Below are 26,432 nucleotides of genomic sequence, written 5' to 3'. Positions count from 1 at the left end.
CAGCAATGTCCCCTCCTCCGGGCCTCGCTCCTCGCCGCCAATACACACACGGTGCAGCCTTCTGTCTGCCCGATTCCCGGCGCTCACACACGTGCGGTGACAGGCCGAGCAGTGAGCACGTTCCCCGGCAAGGCTGTTATGAAGGCGGATAGCCCCGCCCCCGGATCCCCAGCCCCTCCCCCAGACTCCGCTCCGTGGGCCGGCCCGCTCCAGGCTCCGGCTCTTGCCCCCGCCCGTGTAGTAGCTCTCAGCTCCGTGAGTCCCTTTTTTTCTTGTTGTGTTTCTGTTACTCATCGCCATCTTGTTGCAGCCCTTTTCTTGTCTGGAAGGTCCGCGGGGGGGATCTGGGTGACAGGCGGCGTTCTCCGCTCCTCTCGGTGGCCCTGTATGTCTGATCGGGGCTCGGCTCGCCCAGTGGAGGAGGGTGAAGAGCTCGGCGGACCCCCCCGGTGTGTGTGTGACTGATCGGAGGCTGCAGGAGACATGAGCCTGGAGACTCTGCTACAAGCAGCCCTCTTCCTGGAATGGCAGGCCCAGCAGCAGCAACAGAGGACGCCCGGTAAGGATGGCAGGCCGGCGGTGTGATGATGCCGGTGATCGGGGGGGAGGGGGTGACAGGGCTCGGTGTGTACACAGTACAGGGGTCCCGGGGATGGCGGGGTCCGGGGATGGAGCCGGTCCCCCACCCCGGGGTAGTGCTGGTCGGGATCGCAGGGCGGTGGCGGGGCTCCAGCAGCACTTTGCATAATTCTCTGACACAGGCTTGTCATATGACTCCGCACACTACAGCACTAACCCCTTCCTGGCCGGCCCGGCCATCCCTCCCAGTCCCCTCCGCCGCTCTATTGGCATGGGGCTCGCCCCCCTGTTAATGTCACTGACACCCCGACATCCGCCCGCAGCCCTCCCTAGCCTGAAGCCGCCCGGTTCCCACAGTTTGGGTGGGGGCTGATGGGACAGAACGGGTTACACGTGTCTAGTGACGTGTCAGGCCCCGCCTCTCCCCCCACGTGCATCGGGGACACTCCCTTGGAAAAGGGGAGGGGCGGGGCGAGTCTGAGCGGGACCTGGAGACAGACGGAGGGGGGCGGGCCCAGGCTGGGCGGAACCTGGAGACAGACGGAGGGGGCGGGGCCAGGCTTGTCTGCACGCACACTGCACGATCCACGTAAGTCACATCCTCCTGGAGAGACTGGTGCTGGGCGCTGTGCTCCGGGAGGGAGACACTGGGCGGATCGTGCCACTGGTGCCCGGGAAATCCCCGGTATAATGTAGTGTTCCCCCTCATGTCCTGTCTGGTATTCCCCGCTTGGTGACCGGCAGCCACAATGCAGCAAATGTGTCATGCCGGCCGATCGATGGCTCCTAGTAAATAATCACCCCTCCTACGTATTCACAGGACTGGACCCCCCCCCCCATCGGTCATCGCTGACCTGTGTGATTCCCCCCATCCCCCACTGGGGTAATTAGCCATGCTGTATCCGCAGTGCTGCACACTGAGCCCTCCGCTGTTTGTTTGCACCGTCCAGGTTGTGATGTATAGGGGGGAGGAGAGCTCCGAGGGAGGAGCCTGACTGCGCCCCCTCCCCTGTCTGCTACTGGGGAGAGCCCTGATCACTACACAGGGTGGGGGAAGGGCAGTGCTACAGGGCGATCCTTCTCCATAGACTTCCTCAATGTGGACAGCCAGAGGAGAGAGGCACCAGATCTGATGTACAGTGCGCCCTGGCCTCGCGTATTCTGCGCTCTGGCCCCGCGTCTTGTGCGCCCACACACCCCTACCTGAGCTCTGTGACTGCTGCACACCCTGATCTCTGCTGTATGCTCTGCTCTGACCTCTCCGTGATTGCTGTCTGGTCTGCTGGACGCCCTGATCTGAGCTCTCCATGTTTCCTGTCTCCATATCTGATGTATGCTCTGATCTCAAATCCCCATTTCTGCTGTACACTCTGGTCTGAGCTCTCCATATCTTCTGTACACTTTGATCTCCACATCTTTTGTATGCTCTACTCTGATCTCAGCTCATGTCTGCTGTATGCCCTGATTTGAGCTCACAATGTTAGCTGTATGCTCCGCGCTCCCCGTGACTGCTGTGCGCTCTGATCCGCGCTCCCCGTGACTGCTGTGCGCTCTGATCCGCGCTCCCCGTGACTGCTGTGCGCTCTGATCCGCGCTCCCCGTGACTGCTGTGCGCTCTGATTTGAGCTCCCCGTGTCTGCTGTGCACCCTGCTCTGATCCAAATCATCGTGATCAGGAACAAATCATCCCTGCTCCTTCTGATTACTAAGTGACCAGGAGCAGTGATGTCATTGGCACAGTGCTGGGGACATGTGATTGAGTACACTCCCAACACAAAACAGCGACACTGCCTTTGCACATGTGGCATCACAGCATAAAGCTCACTGCTATGAATCTACATTTGTGTATAGCTGGGGTTAAGTAAGCCATATAGTGTGTTTTATTTTTTGATGAGACGAAAAATAACAATTTCCCTCTATTCGGCTTCAGGTGGGGACGGGGTGAATCATGCCTCTAGTGTGTCTAAAATCATCCGTTAGAATCTACTGGCTGTTTCGCTGTTGGCTTCCACCTTTCCGTTACATCACACTCACTCTAAAATGTTTTTTTTTTTTCAATTTTTAGCCCCACCGCCTTTCCAGCATGACTTGTACCTGGTCTGTCATCCTCCTACATCTGCCAGGAGGGGCACACATGGGGGGGGGGGGGGGGGGGTGGCAGGTCTGGTGTGTCGTCAGAGCTGGCTGTCTGCGCCCCTAAAAAGCAGCCAAAAAAAATAAACGCAAGTAAGCAATGTAATGCATCGAAATGTTAATCGTCGTACCACTTCCTGCCAGAGCCGACGCTGACAGTAGCTCCCTTCTGGACCGGCAGAATTTTGATCGCTGCGAGATCAGCGTAAAGTAGAACTTTAGGTGAAAAATTTAAAAAGGGAGAACAGGCAGGAATTTGAATGCAGAAGAGACATGCTTTGTCTAAATTCACCTGCCTGTCCGCCCTGTACAGTGAACCATTCAGGAGCAGCTCAATGAATGTGACCAACTCCTGTACATGTGTGGGAGTAGTGTCGCCCCGGCTTGGCCAATGACCGCAGCCGGCGATTGAGACCTGAAGATGTCAGCAGCCAGGCGGGGAGCTCTGGGATGCCGCGTTGCTGAAGGTGAGTATAGTTCTGCTTTTAATGGAAAGACACATAGTGGGAGCAGCTTAGGAGATGGTTAGCCATTACCACTTATTTGTCCCCCATGCCGAGATCACACCAGTATACTGCATTTCATAGAGCCATTCCCATCAGCCTACGCAGAGAAGCTTGCAGTCTTTTTGTCACAAGCACAGCAATACATTAGATTAAATACACACAAAGAACTAAGATTTTTATTTAACTGTGTGATTCTTTTTTTTTTTTTTTTTTAACTCTCACTAGTTTAAAGTGATAAGAGCGATCCTTATCCTTTTGTTAGCATTGTGACCCAAGTCTGTAGAGTCAGATCCACAGTACTACAAGGCTGCAGTTCATAGGATTTGCCAACCATTCTCCCCCTTCTAGATGTATTTATAAATCGTAATGTCAAGCCCCAGATCACTTCAATCCAGCTGTGAGCAGGCAGGCTCATTATGGTGTCTTCTCTAATAAAATAAGCCTCAGCAAGCATGGAGGTTTATTTAATATATACAATGTGCTGCACATGCGCAGCTCAGCTTACATTCCGGCACAGATCCCGTATGCTGGGATGGCTAAACTCCTGTGCATGCGCAAGAGTGACAGCATCCCACATGGGTCAATAAAGATGTCTGCATCCCAGCATCCAGAACTCCGATAGGAGAGGCTAGTGAGGATTCTTGGACATTTTGAAGGAGCATTTCAGACTTTAGTTCTGGTTTAAAGCTGAACTCCAGGCTTACTGTCAGTAATGTACAGTTGTACAGGCTCCTTCCATTAATGAAATTGCTTTTGTCAACAGGCTTTGGCCTTGTGCTGATGACATCTGTTTGAGATCATTCAGAATTTACTGACAGATGTATTTAACTTGCTGTTGACCTCCTTGCCCAGCTTTAAGTAGGTTTTGCATTCCCATTGGCTTGTACAAGAATGCAACCCCAGTCTGATGTAAATCAAAGCCCATAGACACAAGCCCTTACTCTGATTTCACTGCACATTGTGAGCCTCTCAGAGTGTGCATTAGAAGCTGCAGCAACTCAAATAGAACCCACCTCATTTGCTGTCTGGAGGACATTCAGAGTAATCTCTTTCCTCTCCAATCTCACTATTCCTGGCCTGCCCCTTGCATTCATCTAATTTCTGTGCTTTTTTTTTTATTTATGAATGCTCATCATGTGCGTTACCCAGGGCAGTCTGTAAGCAAATGCATTCTGCCTTGAAACACCCAATGCTCCAGATTGACACACCAAGACACTATATTTGCATAGCTCCTCCCAAGAGCCAGCCCATTTCTTGCATCAGGGAGGAGATCTCAAGGAGTACTGAGACAGGGTGCTGTGATGTTTTCAGCAAGCTATGTACAGAACCTCACCAGCCACAATCTGCCTGGCAAAATATTAGCAGTTTAGGCTTTAAATCAAACATGTGCTTTGATCAATCAGAGCAATGAATATTGGGCTCCTTCCAGAGTCCTCCAGGAGTCTGCTTGTTCAGTGGGGGATCTGTCCGCTGAGCTGGCGGGTGGCTGGTCCATGTTCGCCCTGCTTATACAAAGAGAACACTCTCTATAGGTGGTCAGAACAGCCTGCCCATTTACACTCGACTGCCATCGGATCCGCTAGACAAATAGGGAACCGATCCCTATCTGTCTGCTATGATTGGATGTAGGCGGGTGTTAATGGACACATGTCTGTTTACACTGGCCACTCCATAGAAGAAAATGGAGGGTCTGATCAGGTCTGCCTGAAAACTGTCAGCAGAGCTGATCGGTCCACTTGTGTGAAAGAGGCATTATGCTCTGTTCATATCATACAAGTGTGAAAAAGCGTGCAAAAGAAGTCCCTGACCCATTTGCAAAATCGCAACACACTGGAATGTATGCAGTAGCAGATGCATGGCCGTTCCATTGATGGCGCCATTGTGAGTCTCTTAAAGGGCTGCTTGTTTTTTATGTGGCAGGAAAGTAGTGTGTTGGCCAGAAGTATATGGTTGCGTAGAAGAAAGTTTCCAAGAAGCGACAGTTATATTTTGTATTTAAAGCAGAACTAAACCCTCCTATCATTTTCAGCAAAGGAAGCTTCCATATTAGCCTCTGTTTGAACTTCAGATGCCATGATGTTGCATGTGATCAGTTATGACATCAGCCATTTGATGGTTTGTTTAGTGGAGAGCACAAGCAAATGTCAGTTACACTCTGGGCACAAGCCGGGAGTGTAACTTTTTTGAAACTGTTAGGCCTTATTCGCAGGTTTCACAGCTAATTTATACAGTAGCTGTTGTCAGGTTTAGGTCAGGTTCAGGAGAGGATTAGTACACGATCTTACCCTGTTCACATATGTGGTTTAGGAACGGTTCCCATAGAATAGCCTGTAATCTGCACCTGAAGTTGAAGCCACTGCTCATAAATCGGACATGACTCTTTTTAAAACCGCACTGAATCCGCACCGGCTGTGCATCAAACATATGTGAACAGGCACCATAGGAAGCAATGGTATTTCACATGCCATGTGGACTGGATGCAGTTCAGACCGCATCCAATCACATATATGTGAACGGGCACTCAGACCTCACTTGCAGGGACATCAGTTTTCATGCGCGCTTCAATGAGCTTTATACAGTGGGGAAAATAATTATTTGATCCCCTGCAGATTTTGTAAGTTTGCCCACAGACAAAGAAATGAAGGGTCTATAATCGTAGGTGTATTTTAAATAGTAGAGACAAAATAACAACCAAAAATCCAGAAAAAACACATTACAAATGTTATAAATTGAGTTGCAGTTCACTGAGTAAAATAAGTATTTGATCTCCTCCAAGCAAAACATGACTTAATACTTGGTGGAGAAAGGATTAAGGTCTGAAGACTGGTTTGGCCACTCCATGACCTTAATGTGCTCCTTCTTGAGCCACTCCTTTGTTGCCTCGGCCGTATGTTTTGGGTCATTGTCATGCTGGAATACCCATCCATGACCCATCTTAAGTGTTCTGGCTGAGGGAAGAAGGTTCTCATCCAAGATTTTACAACACTTGGCCCCTCAGTGCTGCAAAGTCGGCCTGTACCTTTAGCAGATAAATGGCCCCAAAGCGTAATGTTTCCACTTGACTGCAGGGATGGTATTCTTAGGGTCATAGTCAGCATTTTTTTTTCCTCCAAACACGGCGAATCGAGTTAAATAATTTATTTCAGGTACTTGTATAGCGCCGTCAATTTACGCACCGCTTTACATATATATTGTACATTCACATCAGTCCCTAACCCTCAAGGGGTGTACAATCTAAGTTAATGCCAAAGAGCTCAATTTTGGTCTCGTCTGACTACAGCACTTTCTCCCAATCCTTCTTGGAATCTTTTAGATGTTCATTGGCAAACATCAGACGGGCCTGTACATGTGCCAATCTTATTCCTGACATCTTTTGACAGCTCTTAGGTCTTGCCCATGATGGTGAGGTTTAAATGGAAGAAAGATTGTGTGGACAGGTGTCTTTTATACACATGATGAGTTAGGAGCACCTTCTTAAATTGACAGGACTACTCTGTGTACCACATGAGCACATAGCCAGTCTGTGGGAGCCAGAATTATTGTTGGTTGGTAGGGGATCAAATACGTATTTTACTCCCTGAACTGCAACTCCATTTATAACATTTGCATCGTGTTTTTTTGCTGGCTTTTTGGTTGATATCCTGTCCCTATCATTTAAAAAACACCTATGATAAAAATTATAGACCTTTCATTTCTTTGAAAGTGGGCAAACTTACAAAATCTGCAGGGGATCAAATAATTATTTTTCCCACTGTACATTTTTTGTCAGATTCCGGCGCAGAAAAAAATCTGCACGTGCTACTAGTGTTGTGGCATGAACAGGGCACAGAGAAAACAATTGATTTTGTTGTGCCCGTGCAGAAAAACTGATGTCTCTGCTCCATGGTGTGAACGAGCCCTTAAATTGATGGGTTTAGTTCCACTTTAAGTGATGAGAGATACCAGTTGATTTTTAAGTTCATATCTACAGTATTCCTACTACTTCCTATGATTTTTTTTTCTTCTTTTTTTTACATAATACTCTAGTAAATGTATATGTGCATCAATTGCAAGTCTGTGTCTTGATCAAAATCCTAAGTCTTAACTCAAAGCATACAAAACTCGTCTTCAATTGTCTATTATTTATGTTACCAACTGTCAATGCAAATCTCCTAAGAGTAGCAGTCAGAGGCAGCAGTGCCTTACAGCTCGCACTGCAGATATATACAGCCTCATAGTTGTATAAGCGGAGTACCTAAGCACACTCTTAGAGCAGGAAGTGCACTGCTATTTTATGGGAGAAATTCCAGAAAGAAGATTCTCTGGGCGAGTACAGCTTAGACACAATAAACTTGTCCAGAATTTTCCCATAACATACCAAATTCTTACTTTTTAAGTTTAGCTGCACATTAGTTACAAGCCACAGATGCAGGTTAGCAGCGAAGCGAGCTCTGAAAAATTGTTGGCTGAACAGTGACTGCTGCCACTGTTTAAAGTGAAACTGCACTGCATTTGAGCACCACAAAGTAAAAAGACTATTTAATTCATTTTTAATATTCAAAGCAAACTCCCCCATCCATCCATGTCTCCATGCTTTATTTTGCTGAGAAATCACCTTTAAAAAAACCTCCCTAGCATTTCTGGCCATGGCCTTCTTAAGTAAGGGCAGATGTTTTGTGTAGCATTGACTTCCTGAAATCCATCTGCCCTTAGCTTAGGCATACAATCAGGAAGGCGTGCTTAGCTGAGAAAACACCTCCTCTCCTCCAGGCGACTCCTGGGATGTATGACATTTTGCCTGGGTAAGAAACCAGAAAGTAACTGAAGAAACATTAAAAAAAAAAATGCTTAAAAAAAGTAAATATGATATACACTGCCTTGAAAAAGTATTTAGACCCCTTGAAAGTTTCCATATTTTGTTACAACCAAAAACGTAAATGTATATTATTGGGATTTTATGTGATAGACCAACACAAAGTGGCACATAATTGTGAAGTGGAAGGAAAATGATAAATGGTTTTCAAAATTTTTTTACAAATATCTGAAAAGCGTGGTGTGCATTTGTATTCAGCCCCCTTTTACTCAGATACCCCTAACTAAAATCTTGTGGAACCAATTGCCTTCAGAAGTCACCTAATTAGTAAATAGAGTCCACCTGTGTGTAATTCAATCTCCGTATAAATACAGCTGTTCTGTGAAGCCCTCAGGTTTGCTAGAGAACATTAGTGAACAAAGAGCGTCATGAAGGCCAAGGAACACACCAGGCAGGTCAGGGATGAAGTTGTGGAGAAGTTTAAAGCAGGGTTAGGTTATTAAAAAAAAAAAAATCCCAAGCCTTGAACATCTTACGGAGCTCTGTTCAATCCATTGTCTGAAAATGGAAAGAGTATGGCACAACTGCAAACTTACCAAAACATGGCCGTCCACCTAAACTGACAGGCCAGGCAAGGAGAGCATTAATCAGAGAAGCCACCAAGAGGCCCATGGTAACTCTGGAGGAGCTGCAAAGATTCTCAGCTCAGGTGAGAGAATCTGTCCACAGGACAACTATTAGTTGTGCACTCCACAACTAAATGGAAGATTGGCAAGTAGAAAGCCGTAAAAAGTCCCGTTTGCAGTTTGTGAGAAGCCATGTGGAGGACACAGCAAACATGTGGAAGAAGGTGCTCTGGTCAGATGAGACCAAAGTTGAACTTTTTGGCCTAAAACGCTATATGTGGTGTAAAACTAACACTGCACATTACTCTGAACACACCATCCCCACCGTGAAACATGGTAGTGGCAGCATCATCTTGTGGGGATGCTTTTCTTCAGCAGTGACAGGGAAGCTGGTCGGAGTTGATGGGAAGATGGATGGAGCCAAATACAGGGCAATCTTAGAAGAAAACCTGTTAGAGTCTGCAAAGACTTGAGACTGGGGCGGAGGTTCACCTTCCAGCAGGACACCGACCCTAAACATACAGCCAGAGCTACAATGGAATGGTTTAGATCAAAGCATATTCATGTGTTAGAATGGCCCAGTCAAAGTCCAGACCTAAATCCAATTGAGAATCTGTGGCAAGACTTGAACATTGCTGTTCACAGACACTCTCCATCCAGTCTGACAGAGCTTGTTATTTTGCAAAGAAGAATAGGCAAAAAATGTCACTCTAGATGTTCAAAGCTGGTAGAGACATCCCCAAAAACACTTGCAGCTGTAATTGCAGTGAAAGGTGTTGACTCAGGGGGGCTGAATACAAATGCACGCCACACTTTTCAGATATTTATTTGTAAAAAAATGTTGAAAACCATTTATCATTTTCCTTCCACTTCACAATTATGTGTTGGTCTATCACATAAAATTCCAATAAAATACATTTACGTTTTTGGTTGTACCATGCCAAAATGTGGAAAATTTCCAGGGGTATGAATACTTTTCAAGGCACTGTACATTAAATAGTCAATGTTGATTGAGAGAGTTTAGTTTACCTTTAAGGACTCTGACAGCTGCAGGTACAAGCTGTTAGAATACAATAGCTAGCAGTGGAGACTTATCCATGAATGCTGTTTAGGGGAATCCAATAGATTTCTCTCATTCAGCCTCAACAAAAAAAGGAAGGGCATATGTGATTCCTCTATCCACATGTTGGATGTGGATGGGGGAATTCTACAGAATACAGTAATCAGTGATGCTGGCTATAGCTGACAGCACCAATTGTTCAAGAAAAACTTGACAGGCTGGTTGTGCAGAAGTCAATAGATCAACTTGTGCACAACCAACTAAGCCATACATGGTTCGAAATTTCAGAAAAATGAATGTATGCACAGTGGCTTAGTAGTTAGCACTTCCGCCTGGTAGTACTAGGGTCGTTGGTTCAAATCCCAATCATGGCACCACCTGCCTGCAGTTTGCATGTTCTCCCTGTGCCTGCGTGGGTTTCCTCCGGGTACTCAGGTTTCCTCCCATACTCCAAAGACATGCAGGTAGGTTAATTGGATCCTGTCTAAATTGTCCATAGTATGTGTATGTATGAATGTGAGTTAGGGACCTTAGATTGCCCCTTGAGGGTTAGGGACTGATGTGAATGTACAATATATATATGTAAAGCGCTGCGTAAATTGACGGCGCTATATAAGTAGCTGAAATAAATAAATGTATGCTTAAGAGTGTATGGCGTTTAAGCTAGAGACACGCAGGCAATTAGCATTTACTGGATGAATTGGCATTGGCAATGTCCACCTGTCAGTTTTTCAAGAGGACCCCATTAGATCCTCCATTGACCTCTATGGAGCTGCAGGTGTAAACAGACGTGTCTGTTTACACCCATCTGCATTAAATCCGATCAAAACAGATGGATGGTGATCCATTCCCCATCCGTTTAGTGGATCAGATGGCAGTTGGGTGTAAACAGACAGGAAGTTCGTTTACATCTGACTGCCCATAGAGGAAAGCCCGTCTGTCTACTCTGTGCCAATTTCTGGAGCTGGTAAGGGATGGTCATTTTTTTTCCTTTTTTTTTCTTTCTTTTATAAATTATTATTTATTAAGTGTTTATGGATATCTGCTCGTATTGTAACCCAGGAAAAACTAAGTGTAGATATCTCAGTATTCTCACTGTAGCAATTAGTGTTAGGCAATCCTACCTGGAATCCCAAGTAGAGGTGGATTCTATGGAATAGAAATTGCTAATAATGAACTACACAAGAGTAGATGGTAATCGGTCCTTTTCCCCTTTCATCATTTGGTGGGGCCTTTTTCTTGTAATGATTGGTAATTGGAAGTTGGTTATAAAGTAAAATCTTAAGTGAACCTCTCCTTAATACAAAGATAGGAATTGTTCTACATCATAAAGATACATCCTGTTAGGTCCTAAGAGGACTAGACATTCAGAAAGGCTGTGGAAGAATAATTCTCTCTGACCTTCTTGAGGTCATTATGATTGTCTAATAACCTGGCTTGTTTAGGCCACCATCAAGGTCGAAGACTGGGAGCACATATTTTCCTCTGTTATATTGCTGTTCCTGCTTGTAACTTGTAACCAAGAAAACAATCTGCATCAAACTGGTAAAACAGGCTGCTATACACTTGGAGCCCACCATTCATAGATGGCTATAATGGCTCATGAATAGTAGCAGTACTACTGTGCAATAAACGCTGTGTATATAGAGTGTCTATGGCCCTAACGCCCAATCTGCGGCCCTTGGGGACCCTTCATACATTAATCCTGTATTTTACCCTGTAATAGCAGTGCTCTCTAGCAGTCTCATGTAATGTGTCTTTAGTCTATGACAACTTCATAAGGCATGTCCCCAGTTGGCAACAACTATTAGTGGTGCACCGAAATGAAAATTCTGGTGCTGAAAATTCAAAATGCACTTGACCAAAAACCGAAACCGAAATGCGCAGTTTTTAAAAATTAATATATATATTTTTTGGAAAAAATTACACTTTGATTAAAAAAACAATATTACAGCGAGTAAATACACTACATGTCACGCTTTAAAATTGTGCATGCTCATGGAATGGCTTAAAACTGTGGTACTTAAAAATCTCCATGGGTGATGCTTTAAAAATTTCTACAGGTTAGCAGTGTAAAGTTACAGAGGAGTTCTAGTGCGAGAATTATTGCTCTTGCTCCCATGTTCGTGGCGATACTTCACCTGTGTGGTTTGAACATCATTTACATATGTGGGCATGGCCTACGTATGCGTTCACCACTAGGTGCGTACGGAGGGATGGGGCACTTCAAACTTTTTTGTAAAAAAATGTATTTAATAGTGTTTGTTTTTTTGCACGGTTCCTTTTTAAAAAAAAAAAAAAATGCATCCCTTGTGATAGAAATAATTAGTGACAGGTCCTCTTTATGGAGAGATATGGGGTCAATAAGACCCCACATCTCTCCTCTACAATGTAAAGCATTAGATAAAAAAAAGCATTGATCTAGTGCTTTAAAAAAAAAATGTACAGAACTGGAAGTGACATCGCTCCAGTCCTCCAAGGGCATAGAGATGTGTGGCAGCCATCTTTCCTTCACCCATCTCTATGCCCAGCTCCGGGATCGATGGTTTCTCAGGTAACACTGAACTACTGAGCGGCGGGCAGGGTTTTTTTGGCACATGTATTGATGCTTTCTTTAAATTCGGCCAACAGCCGAAATGGGTGTTTTCGGCCGAAATGTTTCGGCAACCGGAATTTCGGTGCATCCCTAACTATTATAGCATGTTCAGTCTCTAACAAATCCTATAGCATGTTAGCAGTCTTTAACCATCTCTTGTTGCATCCCTACAGTCTGACAGCTTTCCATAGCATTATATTATTGAATATTATGTGCAGCCCTTTGTGGATGTCATTGGCTGCTCTTGAGGCACCCCACATCGAGAAGGTTGACCACCACTGGGCTATAGTCCTCAGTCGAGTTGGAGTTGATCTTCTTAAGTTGTCTATTTGAGTTCTGCATGTTGAATAGAAAGGAGTATATTTGAGGATGCAAGTGTTTCATATGCATCATATTTGCCTTGTATTAAGGACCAGAAAGTAAAACTGAAAGTAGACATGTTTTTGGCTGCTTTTGTTATGTTTCACATTTTTATAAAAGAAACTGCAGGTACAGACAATATAGGGGTTTTTCCAAATCCTTTTAGTTGCTTTCAGATTGGCAGTGACCAGGAAGGCTACAGCTGTGTAAAGACACCCTCCCTACCTTTGTCTGTGGTGGACGTTTATGGCTGATTTGGATTATCTTGGTTGACAGAGTGCAGTGTTTGATTATTTTAATTGTGCAAATGCTGCCTGACTTATGCTGGTCATAGGGATTTAATGAAAACTTTTTTGAATAGGTTAAAAGTGAACAAACCTCTTTTCTTACCTTATTATTATTATACAGGATTTATATATCTCCAACAGTTTGCGCAGCACTTTACAAAATGAAGCTAGACAACAGTTACAATACATTTTGGTACAGGAGGAAACAGGGCCCTGCTCGTTAGAGCTTACAATCCAGGACATGAGAGTTCTCTGATTTTAGTGTCATTCCAGCAGATACTTTTAGACTTCTCTTGCCCTGTGTAATAATCCATTGTACTGATAACAATTTTTAACCAATAGCCTGCAGAGAATGATCAAATGACAAGCTGGAAATTAATTTTGAACAATATCTTCTACTTTTGTCTGTTTTTTCTTTCTTTTTTTTATACCATAATTTTAATTGTATATTCAAGAAACATGCATTGAATATTGCTAACAACTGGCTCATCTTTGGTAAGCTAGCCATATACTAGTAGATTGCTTTCAGAATGTGGACTAAACAAGAGAAATCTAATAGGTTATTCCATCTATGTTGATTAAGAATTTTTCCTGTTGGCTGCTGCATTCTGACATCAGACAACCTCAGCTGTCTGAATACCCAAACAGTGACTGCATCTCATTTAATTCCCTTACAGTTCAGCTGACATTGGTCCATCTAGCTCTTTCAATTTTTTTTTATTTTTTATTTTTTTACACACTCTTGTTTATAGTGCTGAGAGTGCCAAAATAGCCACCCATGTTTCGAATTTTGGCTGATTCAGCAGGAAAATTCCAGCTAGGTATTGCAGACAAAAAATGTATTTAAAAGCTGAAATTGATATTAGCTTGGAGTGCTCTAAAGATCTAACACTGCTGAGCACCTTGCTTTTCAGTTCTCCTTTTATGATTTAAAAAAAAAAAAAACAAACAAAAAACAACCCATAATGAGCCATCTTATGAGGCATGAGCCGCTTGTGCTGTGACTTAAGCCGGCCCTAGATGGTTTGAATCTTGACCGGTTCAGTAGAGACCGGCTGGGATTCAGACCATGTATGGACAGGTTGAATGTACCTAAGTTGATCGATCAATCAACTTGGGTACAACCAGACTGTCGGATTTTACATGCGATTATTACTAACGGCTATTAGCCACTAGCAGTAATCGCTGTGTTGTCCCCCTGCCAGGAGAATACAATGGCTTTTTGGAAGGGATTCAATCGTGGTTGTAGAAAAGAAAATTTGCTTCATCTATGTACGGCTTTGAGTTCTATAAAGAATAGACTTTTCAGCATAGCTGAGAGTTAAAGTATCTGAATGTATGAAAAAGGGACTTTAGCTTCATCTGCTGGCTTGATAGAAGACTGCCTAATGTTGTTTTAACAAAATTTCATATTTACCTGACTACAAACTATTTTGAAGTATGTATGGCCAGGCTGAATGTACCAGAGTTGATTGATTGATCAGCCTGTCTGATGTTACATGTGATTATTGCTAGCGGCTTTTAGCCACTAGCAGTAATCACTGTGTGTGTCCCCCTGTCGACCCACCAGGAGAACACAATGGCTTTGCGAAAGGGATTCTCCCACCAGGATTGACTGTGTTGATGGGGAAATAGAATCCGTGGTTGCAGAAAAGAAAATCGCTTCATCTATGGCCGGCTGAATTTGAATTCTGCAAAGAATAGTCTTCTTTCAGCATAGCTGAGAGTCCAAGTAGCTGAATATATGAAAAAGTGTCTTTAGCTCCATCTGCTGGCTTGATAGAAGACTGCATAGTGTTATTTAACAAAATGTATTTATTTCAGGTACTTATATAGCGCTGTCAATTCACACAGCGCTTTACATGTATATTGTACATTCACATCAGTCCCTAACCCTCAAGGGGCGTACAATCTAAGGTCCCTAACTCAAGTTCATACATACACATACTAGGGCCAATTTTGACAGGATCCAATTTCCCTACCAGCATGTCTTTGGAGTGTGAGAGGAAACCGGAGTACCCGGAGGAAACTGCACAGGGAGAACATGCAAACTCCAGGCAGGTGGTGCCGTGGTTGGGATTCGAACCAACAGCCCTAGTACTGCCACGTGAAAGTGCTAACCATTTAGCCACTGTGTTGCCCAACAAAATATCATATTACCTGACTAAAAACTATTTTTAAAAAGTATTTTGTCTAGTATTGACTATGACGTGGTAAAATGTATTGAAATATTTTGCATGCTTGTTAAAGGGATATTGACAAAAGCTGAAATGTGAAAGTTAGTCTATTTACTTCATCTTTTACCAGCTATTTTTATATGTACTTCTGTCTATCTGGAAAGTAGCAGTACTGCAGGATTGTTCTAAGAAAAATGTGAAGTTACAAGCTGATGCTTCCATTTATCCGTACCGTTTAATGTAGCTATTTTAGCTAGTACTTTTTATGCTAGGACAGTCTATCGGAAGTTTGTCATTCACGGTGGTAAATGGTTAGCACTTCCACCTGGCAGTACTAGGGTCATTGGTTCGAATCCCAACCATGGCACCACCTGCCTGGAGTTTGCATGTTCTTCCTGTGCCTGCGTGGGTTTCCTCCGGGTACTCCAGTTTCCTCCTACACTCCAAAGACATGCTGGTAGGTTAATTGGCTCCTGTCTAAATTGTCCCTAGTATGTGTATGTATGAATGTAAGTTAGGGACCTTAGATTGTACACCCTTTGAGGGTAAGGGACTGATGTGAATGTACAATATACATGTAAAGCGCTGTGTAAATTGACGGCGCTATACAAGTACCTGAAATAAATAAATAATTCAGCAGTATCTAATTGGTTCAAATGCCTAGCTGTACAGTGAGCAGTATATTACATTAGTGCCTCAAATGTGTGATTCTTCACTTTGCAGAGCCCGTAGTTGCAGTGCTTACAAAAGAAAAGTCCTGCTTACTGTATCTTTATACCTATATCCATAGTAATACACCTAAAATGCATGTACAACAATCCGCTCCGATGTGAGCCAGCCCTAAAGGAACAAGTTGGGTGTGTAGAGTACTTTTAACATGTGAATCTGTGGCAGTGTGATTTCACACAGATCAAGAAGCCATTGAAGTGCCTTTCACACGTTGGGTTATAGGGCTCACCTGATAACACTGATAACCCTTGCTGTCTTTTTAGAAGCAGATCATTTGCTACAGTCTGTATCAGTTCACATGGTTCATGCCCTGCAGCTATTTCCAAGCAGTGATTGGTATCCTTTTACTCCCCCTTAGTTCACTTGTTTCTGACAGGTCAGCAGTGGTCCTATGTGAACATTCCTGAAGGTGTATATAGACATTGTAGGAAAGCTGGCCAAAACAGAGGCTTTCATCACACTAGACAGGGAATGGTTCTTTAATACGCCCTTGTTATAGATTGTGATAGTCAGTAGATATTGGCCTACACATCAATCGGCATTATTGGAACTTTTTTTGTGAGTTTTCATCTGAGAATGTCTTCTGCTTAAGTGCGTGTGAGCTGGTGCTGAGCGATCTTTCCATAATGTAGCATGTGAATTTTAGGGGGAAAAGAATGGAAAATTCTCTGGCAAAAAAGATTCGATGAATATTGGTAAGCCCTCATATAGAGTAAGTGTAGGCCTATAGACGATGCTGTTGGCCTAATGGTGTCTGATAAATGTATGGCAGCGTTGTCTGACAGTTCAATCCAATATTAACTCACTAAGCATTACTAATCTTATCCCATTTCTATGGGTACCTTTTTAGATAGGATATAATAAATCTACCGTTTGCTGGTTGAACACCCAACCCCTCAATGTCATCGCTTATAATGCTTGAGGACTTTGAATGCCAAACTACATGGGGGGGGGCTGGAAAAAGAATGGAGAAGGACTGGCTTTTGGGGGAGCAAGGAAATAAAGTAAGTATTCCTCTTTGTCAGACAAAATGGGCATTAGAACTTTACTACGGGGCAGGATGGGGTGAGAGAGTTGCCAAAGGGGGGTTTTAGAAGGTAACCAGTTTTTCTTTCACTGAAGCCATTGTCATATAAGAAACCTGAAGGCTGCTAATGCTGACCTTTTTCTGTTAAAAAAGCAAGTTGCCTGACTGGGAACTGACTTATTTTTTTGGTCTTTAACCTGGATGCAGAATCATGTAGGACATGGCAGTTTATTACAGGTATTTAGATAGTGCCATCAATTTACACAGCACTTTACATATAAATTATGCATTCCCATCAGTGTCTGCCCTCAAGGAGCTTACAATCTAAGGTCCCCAACATACATATTAGGGTCAATTTAGACCGGAGCCAAGTAACCTACCGACATGTCTTTGGAGTGGGAGGGAACCCATGCAGGCACAGGGAGAGCATGCTAACTCCAGACAGGTAGTGCCGTGGTTGGGATTCAAACCAATGAGCCAATTGCTGCTAGGCGGAAGTGCTAACCACTTAGCAGTTCTCTTTGACTTTCTGGTGATACTGTACATCAGCCCTTCTCAACCAGGGTACCATGGAACTTTTGGGTTCTTCCAGATGTTGCGGTGAGTTCCTTGTTCTTCCTACCAAGTATCACTCTAATGTACCATGAGCTATAGATATAATTATTAGCAGGGGTTGATTGGGACTAGAAGGATATTTCAAGGGAAGGGTACCTCCACGTTAAAAAGGTTGAGAATGGCTGTTATTCATAATTGATCCATGTCAGTGACTTATGTTGAAGCTAGTGGATGGGAACAGCCAGGAAACGAGCAATTCTAGACGGTGGTCAGCAGTTGCATATTTCCTCCATATTTCTATAATTTAAAGTTCACCTTTTCAGAAAAAATAATAAATGCACACACTTGTGCAGGAAATTAATGTGCAGTTATATTTTCCTGCGGGAGCCTTGAAAGTATTTGCCCAGCGATCAGTAGACGTCCTCTGGTTTTCAGTCCATACCCCCCTGTACAGGCTTTTTGTTTGAAAGCTGAAGGACATGCCCTTACAGCCCATTGAAACTACAAGTTTGTCTGCCGAGGTACTTGTAGTTTATTCATTCACAGGAATCTGAGAATGAATGATACAATTGCGTGGGCGGAGCCCCACACAGACGTGGCAGACTTAGCCTTTGCTTTGGGTTCCATGATAAACCCAAACTGATGTGTATTTCAAAGTGTCAAACCTAGAAGTCACTTTGTTGCAAAAGACTTCTGTGTTTAGTATTGTTGTCACGGCAGAAAATTGTAGTACCGGACATTTTCATAGTATGGCCAAGTCAGGCTCTCTTCCTAGAGGGTAAATCTTTAACGCTGCTGTTTTCATTGATTTTATGTTTTCCAAATGTTGTTCTTGTTTTTTTTTTTTTTCAAGGGACAAACTTCTTTTCTCTAAGTGTATTACTTTTATTATAATATAAAGACAGCATGTGTACTTTTTGCAGATGTTACGTTTGGTACAAATGCTATTTCATAAAAATGACTGCTTGGGTAGTAACAACATCACCTATATAGACAATATTTAGACATTTATATCTGAACCAAATAAGTATAAGTGGAAGAGTAAAGACAACATTAGCTAAACAATCCAATTTATATTATATAAAAAAAATTATAATATATAAAAAAATTATAATAGTTTCAACAAATATTACATACTGTACATATCCAATTGTTCTGTATGAAATGAAAGTGTTTCTAAAGCCAAAATGTTTTTAGATTAGAGAGCGAGAGTAGAGAAGGGTTCAAGCCCCTTTATTGCTGTGTCTCCGCCGAGGTGATTGACCCCTCTAAGTTCCCTGGTGACCACTCTCACTGGGATTGAGAGTGAGAAACAATCTGATATTTGAAGATGTCACTAGAACATGAATTCAGCTCCATGCACACTGGCCACCAGCTCCCTTGGCAGAAAAAAACCGCTGATTAACGGAGCATTTTTGGACACAGTTTAGGTGAGTTTAGCGGGTTTTTTTTTCTGCCAGAAAGCTCCAAAAAAAGGCAAAACAAGGGGTTTTTTTTTTGAGGGGGGGGTTTACTGCCTCTAAACGTGGAGCTTAAAATGTGCCTGTAAACGTCCTAATGTGTATGGACATATAGGATAACACTTGGCTGCTTCTACAGGTAAAACACCATACTCCTTTTTAGAAGCAGCGATTTGTTTTATTTTTTTATTTTTTCCTAATCTAAAGCTCCATGCACACTAGCAGTATTTCCTCAAAGCTAAATTGTGTTATCCTATGTGTCTGAACATACTACTTTAGTCTATTAGCATTTTTTGAGCTTTAATGTCTAGGAGCAGCAAAAATAATTTTTAGAGAGTTTTTCGAGCAGAAAAAAACGCTAAACGCTGCTAACAGCTTTTTTTTTTGTAGATTTTCTTTTTCCCCCCTCTACATGTACTGTAAAAACGCTAATAAAACACTAATGCTCCTAAACTCTTCTGAACACTACTAAAACGCTGCTAGAAAAGCTATTGCCAGCGTTTTTTATCCAGCATTTTTCCCAACATTTTTTGAGCTACTGTGCATGGAGCCTCCAAGGGAAATCTTCCAATGGGTACACTTGTTTCAGTGATAAATGAGAATCCTTTTGGAGAGGGTATCTTCAACTTCTTGAGTCAGGCAGTGAGGAGAAAATCGCCCACAAAGGGGTACATAAAAAATAAAACTGGCAGAGGTTTTAACCATTCCCTACAAGATGATATTTATTTTTTTTGCTTTAGATCTAATTTAAAGTGTTACTAAACCCACAACAATAAAATTAGTCTGTATATGCAGTAAAGCATGCTTGTTATACTCACTATGGATCTTAAGGGGTTAATCCTCTGCAATATGTAAAAAGGATATTTAATCCTGTCTTCTTTGCTCCTCCCGTTCTATTGTACCCCGTTCATCCCCTGATAGATCAGAGCCTTGAGGGCAAGCTGTACTTACTCAGTTTGGTGTGTATTGCTAGAGTTTTTTTTTTCTTTTCTTGGGAGAGTACATGTGATCAGTACAGGGCCAATCAGCACTGTCCAGACAGGGGGTCAGGGGTCCTGCAGTCTCATAGGACAGTGAGAGGTGAATAAAAACTCCTTCTATAAGCTTTAACTAGTGCTCTGCTGGAAACTGATAGAAGTCACAAGACTGCGCTAGCTGATATTTACTAAATAATTGCATTTCAATGTTCTGTGTACTGTGGGAGACCAGATATAGTGAATGCAGGGTCCTGGGTTTAATAACACTTTACGGTGCATTCCAAGATACAGTGTAACAAAGCTCCAACAGGTGACCACTATGGCTGCAAACGGGTGTTCCAAGTATCACTCCATAAATAGAAGCCACATAGGTAATTAACGTTACAAATGCAGAATTAACCCTAACCATTCATAAACTTTTTTTTATTTTTTATTTACATAATATACCTTTCCATTAGAGAGAGATATTTGGATCTGCAGGTTATTGGTTATCTCCTCCTACTTCCTGAGTATGACCATTTCAATGAATGACAGGACATTGTCAGCGGATATCTTCATAAAATGTCCTAGTCTTACAATGACTGGAAATATTCCAGGTAGTCTGATTAACCAATTATGATGATCTGACTTTTGCACACATACACTGCTGTCGATTCTGTGCGTGACTTTCGTTGTGTGTCTGAATCAATTCTGATCACTCCCTGTCCCGGTGACTGCATGGTATAGACAGGAAATAAGGCCATAGCTCTCCAGCTTGGACAAAAACGGCAGTGAAGATCGATCTGTCAGAGGTTTAAATGCTTCCTAGTTCTTTAAAATAAAAAAGCCTTTGTAGGTTCCTGTTGAGATTGCCCCTCACTTTCTGTCCTGTTGATCACTCTGTCTCGTCTAAAGTACCACTTTAATCCCTAATGAGTGTTCCCATTTCTATAAATAAATACGTGAACCCTATTGTCCCTGTTTTCACGTCTCGTAACCTCAGGGAAGCCGTACTCCCTGTGATTGTCGGCCTATTCTGTGTTACCTGAGCATTATCCTGCCATGATCTAAGTTATATTCTCTACAGATTGAAATTTATAAAGGGGTCACATTAGGTTGTTGGGTGTAATTTTCATGGATGGTTTCTGATGAATGAACCTTGATCACTGACCTGAATAGATTACAACTCGGTCTGGCAAGGACTCTGCAGTGTCACACTCGGATTCTGTTTAATCAGGATCTCCTAGTACACAGTACGGGGATTTACGCCAAGGGGTCATTCCTTCTGAGAGCATGATAACACACAGGAATTGGCTACAAAAGGGCTTCTGTGTCACCTGCCATTAAATAGACATCACAGGACGTTTATATTTGTGTCCAGATTACTCTATAATCTGGCCTCAGCATACCACAATCAGATTTTGGGCTGCCGTTGTGTTATAAGTCTTGTAAAGGCAAATGTTTTTCCGTAGTCACTGTTCTAACACTGCCACCTAGTTCCAGAGTTTCAGGGAGAACTTTGAACCATTTGCCTTCATCCCTGTTCCCAAAGAAGCATTTACTACTGCAGTCACCTACACTGTAGAGTAGCCTTTCTCAGCCTTTTTTACCCCAGGGGAACCCTTGAAATTTTCAGGTCTCAAGGAATCTCGGCTAAACTCTCTTGGGTTTGAGGAAAACTGTCCCTTACATTGATAATCAATGGAATGTCCCCTTTACATTCATAAGAATTTAACCTTTACAGATAGCTAAATAGGTCATTGGGGTCATGCCTCTTGCTTTTGCAAGTGGCGTTGGACCTGGAACTATACAGGTACCATCAGATGGGAGGTCAATCCACCACAGCCCATGGAACCTCTAGAAACCTCCGCAGGAACTCTAGGGTTCCCCAGAAACCTGGTAGATGTTGGCTGCTGTAGAGCCAATCTGAAGGAAGCCCTTCGGTCCACCAGTATGTTTTTGGTTTGCAGGAGAAACACAGAGCACCCAGAAGCGACTAATGCAAACAATGGGAGAACATACCAACTAAGGGCGATCAGGTTCTTGCCGTCCTTCACCAGGTCTTTGATGAACTTGTTGGTTTTCTCCAGCTCGGCCTCGTGTGCCTGTATCCTCTCCCTCAGCCTGGGGCTGTCCAGATGGAATAAGGATACCCCGGTACCTGGCCTACTGTTTTACATCTGATGACCCATCCCCCAGAGGGAAGACCCTTCAACTTCAGGCCCCATCAGATGACATCTGGATTCACTTGTATAAGGCGCAATTAATATGCGCGTCCGGTGAGTGCGTATTACCTACACTACTATAGCACTTTTGCCGGATCAAGATTTACCAAAGTCACCTGATTGGAACTTTTCATATATATTTATTTGATCATTTATCTACTTATTATACGCCCTTTAATTGGGATATATATCAGTTGATTTATTGCTTTTTTGGACTCTACATTTGAACCTTTTTCTTAGCACTGCACGATTTTATTTCAGATATTTATATTTTATGGTGTTATTGGTACCCATTTGTGTGCATAGCCGCCCTTTCATACTTCAGGCGCTCACTTCTGTCTCTATATACTAATGGGAGAACATACCACCTACATGCAGATCCTAAAAGACTAGACTGAAACAAGACTGGGAATTGTTGTTCCCTTACTATCTAGGAAAGTGGGAATTTATCTGGGTGATTTTCATTATGAAGTGAGTCCAGACACTGGGAAAAAGATTGATTAAAAAATATTCTGTGTACTGTTTTAATCTGTTCTTTCTTTTTTGATGCCCACCCTTGTCCTTAACGTTTACACAATTTCCTGTCCTATCTTTCAGTGAGGAAAAATAAATGAAGGAAATACTTTTGGTTTGTGTAACTGCTCTTCATTTTTTTTTTGCTGTGTTTGTTTTCTTGGTCAAAGACAATCCTGATATGTGGTTGTTTGGTAAGCCTCACACCTCCCATTCTAGTGATGTGGCCTAGTTTGGTTGTTATAAATTCAGTATAAAAGGTAAAGGTGTGGTTGGCCTGGAAATAGGAGGAAGATACTTCCCTGTTTGGGCAGCGTATAGCCAACTGGGTCAGAGCAATTAAAAAGAACCCTAAATAACCTGCAACTCCACTTCTGTGATCAGCCTTCCGCTAAGTTACACAAAGCTGATCAACAGCGCCTGTATAACTGTGTTATGACAGTATGAGTTGGGTGTGATTTACGTAGATTACTTTAGAACATGGCAATTTTTTTCTGACTAAAGACCATAAAACATGTATTATAAGTATAATGAGCTTAGACCTGATTTTGCACAATAGATACATGGTTGAGTTCTTGCATAACTTTTTTTTCAAGATGCTATTATTTATTGAAAGTCATTTGACCATACATTGAAAGACTGAAAAATTGTCTTTAGGCAGGTCCAAATGTTTGACTCCTGAGCCTGATCAAAAGTAATTGTACAAAAAACACATGCATAGAAAGATGATTGGGAGAACATCGTGTAGCCTTTCTCAACCAGGCTTTCCTGGAACCCTGGGATTCCTCCAGAGGTTGCTATGGGTTCCTTATGAAATGAGTAATTTGTATATCTCAGATAAGTAATGACTGACACCAGGGGGTTTATTTACTAAAGCTGGAGAGTCCAAAATCAGACTCCCTTCTGCATAGAAACCAATCAGCTTCCAGGTTTCATTGCCAAAGCTTCATTGAACAAGTTGAGGTTAGAAGCTGATTGGTTTCTATGCAGAAGGGAGTCTGATTTTGGACTCTCCAGCTTTAGTAAATAAACCCCCAGGGGTCACCACTGTGTAGCTATCTGTAAGTCTTCTTACTGATCACCAGTGTAATGGGGTCCCTCTCCCAGTGACCACCAATGTAAGGTTGTCCTTTTCCATTGACCCCAAAGTAAGGGTGCTTTTTACTGACCACCATTGTTGGGGGACCCTTTCCCAAGGACCACCAACATATGGGAGCACTGCTTTATTTTCTGTCTTATTATTATTATTATTGTTAGTAGTAGTATTGTTTCCTTTTATTATTAATACCATATGTACCATGCACTGTAATTATAATAACGATTAGCGGGGGTTCCTTGTGTTTTTTGTTTTTTAATGGTATTTCCAAGTTAAAAAGGTTGAGAGAGGCTGAAATACACAATTTAAATTTTTCACCTCTCATACACAAGGCCCAAAGATGGCAGGTACTTCTAGAAACACTATGTGACAGCATTGCACTTTATTTAGACGTTCATACTGGCCAGTGAGTAGTAATACACAAGCACTAATATCGGGTATGGAGCAGTTGTAGCAGTTGGTGAGACCCATAAATGAAGGGTTCTTATTGTTCAATTATGAATTATCAGAACTTCAGAAGATCACTTTCAATGTGCACTGCATAGATGCATCCAGCCTGGTGCTCAACTGTGATTGTTATGATCGTACTCACGTCATATGTAATCAGGTAGTTTTTCAATTGCATTTTGTGGAACAGATTAACTGTTTGTTATGCAGGCCATACATGGGTCGAATTCTGAACGATTTTTCTTTAGAAAGTGGGAAATTTTGTAATCCATTGGTGCCACCATTTATTTTGAAATTCGACCAACCAAGCCTTCATTTTCACCTCCTATTGCTAAAGAAAATAATTTTCGTGGCTGGGAATGTTCTTTTCTTTCCAGGTCACAGATCATGCTCATTTCCTTTTTCAGTTATATTTCTTGCATGATTCTCCCATCATTGATTTAGAAATTCATTAGTTTTTCAAAAAATTTCCAACATACCTGATCAGTCAAATTCAATGGCCGCTCGAAAATCAGCCATGCTATGGCTCACTAATGGTTCGAAATTTGAACAAAAATTTCTATCTATGACTTTCGACGGAAAGTTCTTTCAGAATTCAACCCATGTATGGCCTGCATAAAACAGATATTAATAAATCCAGGCCTGGCATCATCATTCCTTTTGGAATAATTTCTCTAGGTTTCTTTTGCTGTGTTTAGATGGGGGGGAGGGGATCATATTACGTTATGGTCACTCATACATTAAGTGGAAAAAAAACTATTTTAAGATATCCAAACCAAATGAATATACAGCAATAGGAGAATAGCAACCTTCGACCTAAAACGTTGCAGTCATGAGCAAGTGAAAACAGACACTTAAATGGTTAGTTACCCATAAGTCTATGTGTTAGTCTGAATATGAAACTGAAGCATCCCAAAAGAGATATCTTACAAAATGTATGATACTGTGTGAATTCGATAAAGTGCATCAAGTCAGGCCTCTGCTCCCTGTGTAACTGAAAGTGAAATTGCAAATTCCTGTCTTGGGCTCACATTATGAGGCCATCACGTGACTAGCATTTTGTTTGAGCTGATGTACAGGTCAATGTAACATGGGATTGAGGTTTGGGGTGGGGTTGTGGGAACTGATGAAGGCCTTTCAGCCTCCTTGGCTGGGGACCTTTTTCTTGGTGTTACTTGCTGGCAGATTCAGACTTAGAATTTGACATAATGGGACTTAAAGGACTACTAACACGCGTTAAAAAAACTATTACAATGGTAGACCCCAACCTCCCTTACCCAAACCATTACCTGCCTTTTTTTTTCTTTTTTTTTTCTTTCCTTTTTTTCTTAAATCTTCCATAAGGTTTTTGTTGCATGTACTTAAGTATAAAAAGTGTATACTTCAGGTCTCTACACGGCAGCATGGAGTATTAGCAATAATCTGAGGTGCCATCCAGTGCACTGAAGAAAAATTGCAGCATGTCTGCATTGTCCGCACTTCACACCAGCATTGTGGTGTGAATAGATAAGTTTCATTTCTATGTGCCCTTGCGAAAACTGGTGGAATTATGCCTATAGGAAGATTTGATGAAAATATATAGAATCACACCAACACACACGGAGCCTTTAGGCAGGCAATAGAAGATGCAATTTTCTTTCCTGCAGCCATAGATTGCAGGAAAGAAAATCACTTGATTTCCTCCATTAAAAAACAGTCGGTGTTGATGGGCAAATCCCTCCTATAGTGCTATTATGTTCTGCTGGTGGGGAGCCTTCTCTGCCACAGAACACAATTATTGCTGCTGAAGTCGATCGATGTATTGACTTCAGTGCAACCAGACTGCCCATAGATCAAATCTTGGCTGGTCCCTAGTGAAGCATCGCAAGTGAGAATTCCAAACTTCAGCAAGAAATTAAACTCTAATGCAGAGGCACAGAATATATTTTGCATGATCCTGCCTAAACTGGTAGGAAAGTTAGGATAGCTGCATCCTCCAGCACTGGCAAGGCGAAGGTACTTGTCACAATTTGTTGGTTTAGCCATGGTCACTATAGTGATGCATTGGGGCATATTGAACACATTCTGCCCTTTTGTATATTTGACTGGATTGTCTGTTTTCTCCCGTCCCTGCCAGTTGAATGCAGACCTTATCACAAATATATCCAAGTTGAATAAAACATTTTAAAATGCGTATATCTATGAATGGAGCCTTAAAGCCCAACTTTGGTCTTACTGCATCCTGGAATAGTATTGTACAACTATGTAAGCCAAGACCCATCTATTACATTTTTTTAGCTTGCTATCTGCAGAAACAATAAATCGAATA

The 26,432-nt window shown here is 42.5% G+C and overlaps 1 protein-coding gene across 3 annotated transcripts in view; it reads left to right on the top strand.

Annotated features, from left to right (window-relative positions):
- The first annotated feature begins 242 nt into the window (after positions 1-242).
- Positions 243-26,432, top strand: part of MNT (MAX network transcriptional repressor) — a 118,464-nt gene continuing 92,274 nt past the window's right edge. For 2 of the 3 annotated variants that reach the window (XM_089683770.1, XM_089683769.1), the window contains exon 1: positions 244-559. In XM_089683770.1, the coding sequence (XP_089539896.1) occupies positions 484-559 (76 nt within the window). In that variant the 5' untranslated portion in view covers positions 244-483. Of the gene's footprint in view, positions 560-26,432 lie in introns of all 3 variants that reach the window. The other variant, XM_089683768.1, reaches the window with a different exon arrangement.

This window comes from Staurois parvus, unplaced genomic scaffold (genome assembly GCF_062004578.1).
Source record: "Staurois parvus isolate SC_StPar_1 unplaced genomic scaffold, SC_StPar_1.0 ptg000321l, whole genome shotgun sequence".
NCBI lineage: Eukaryota > Metazoa > Chordata > Amphibia > Anura > Ranidae > Staurois > Staurois parvus.
The sequence above is the reverse complement of the archived record's forward strand: the minus strand, read 5'-3'. Positions and strand labels throughout refer to the sequence as shown.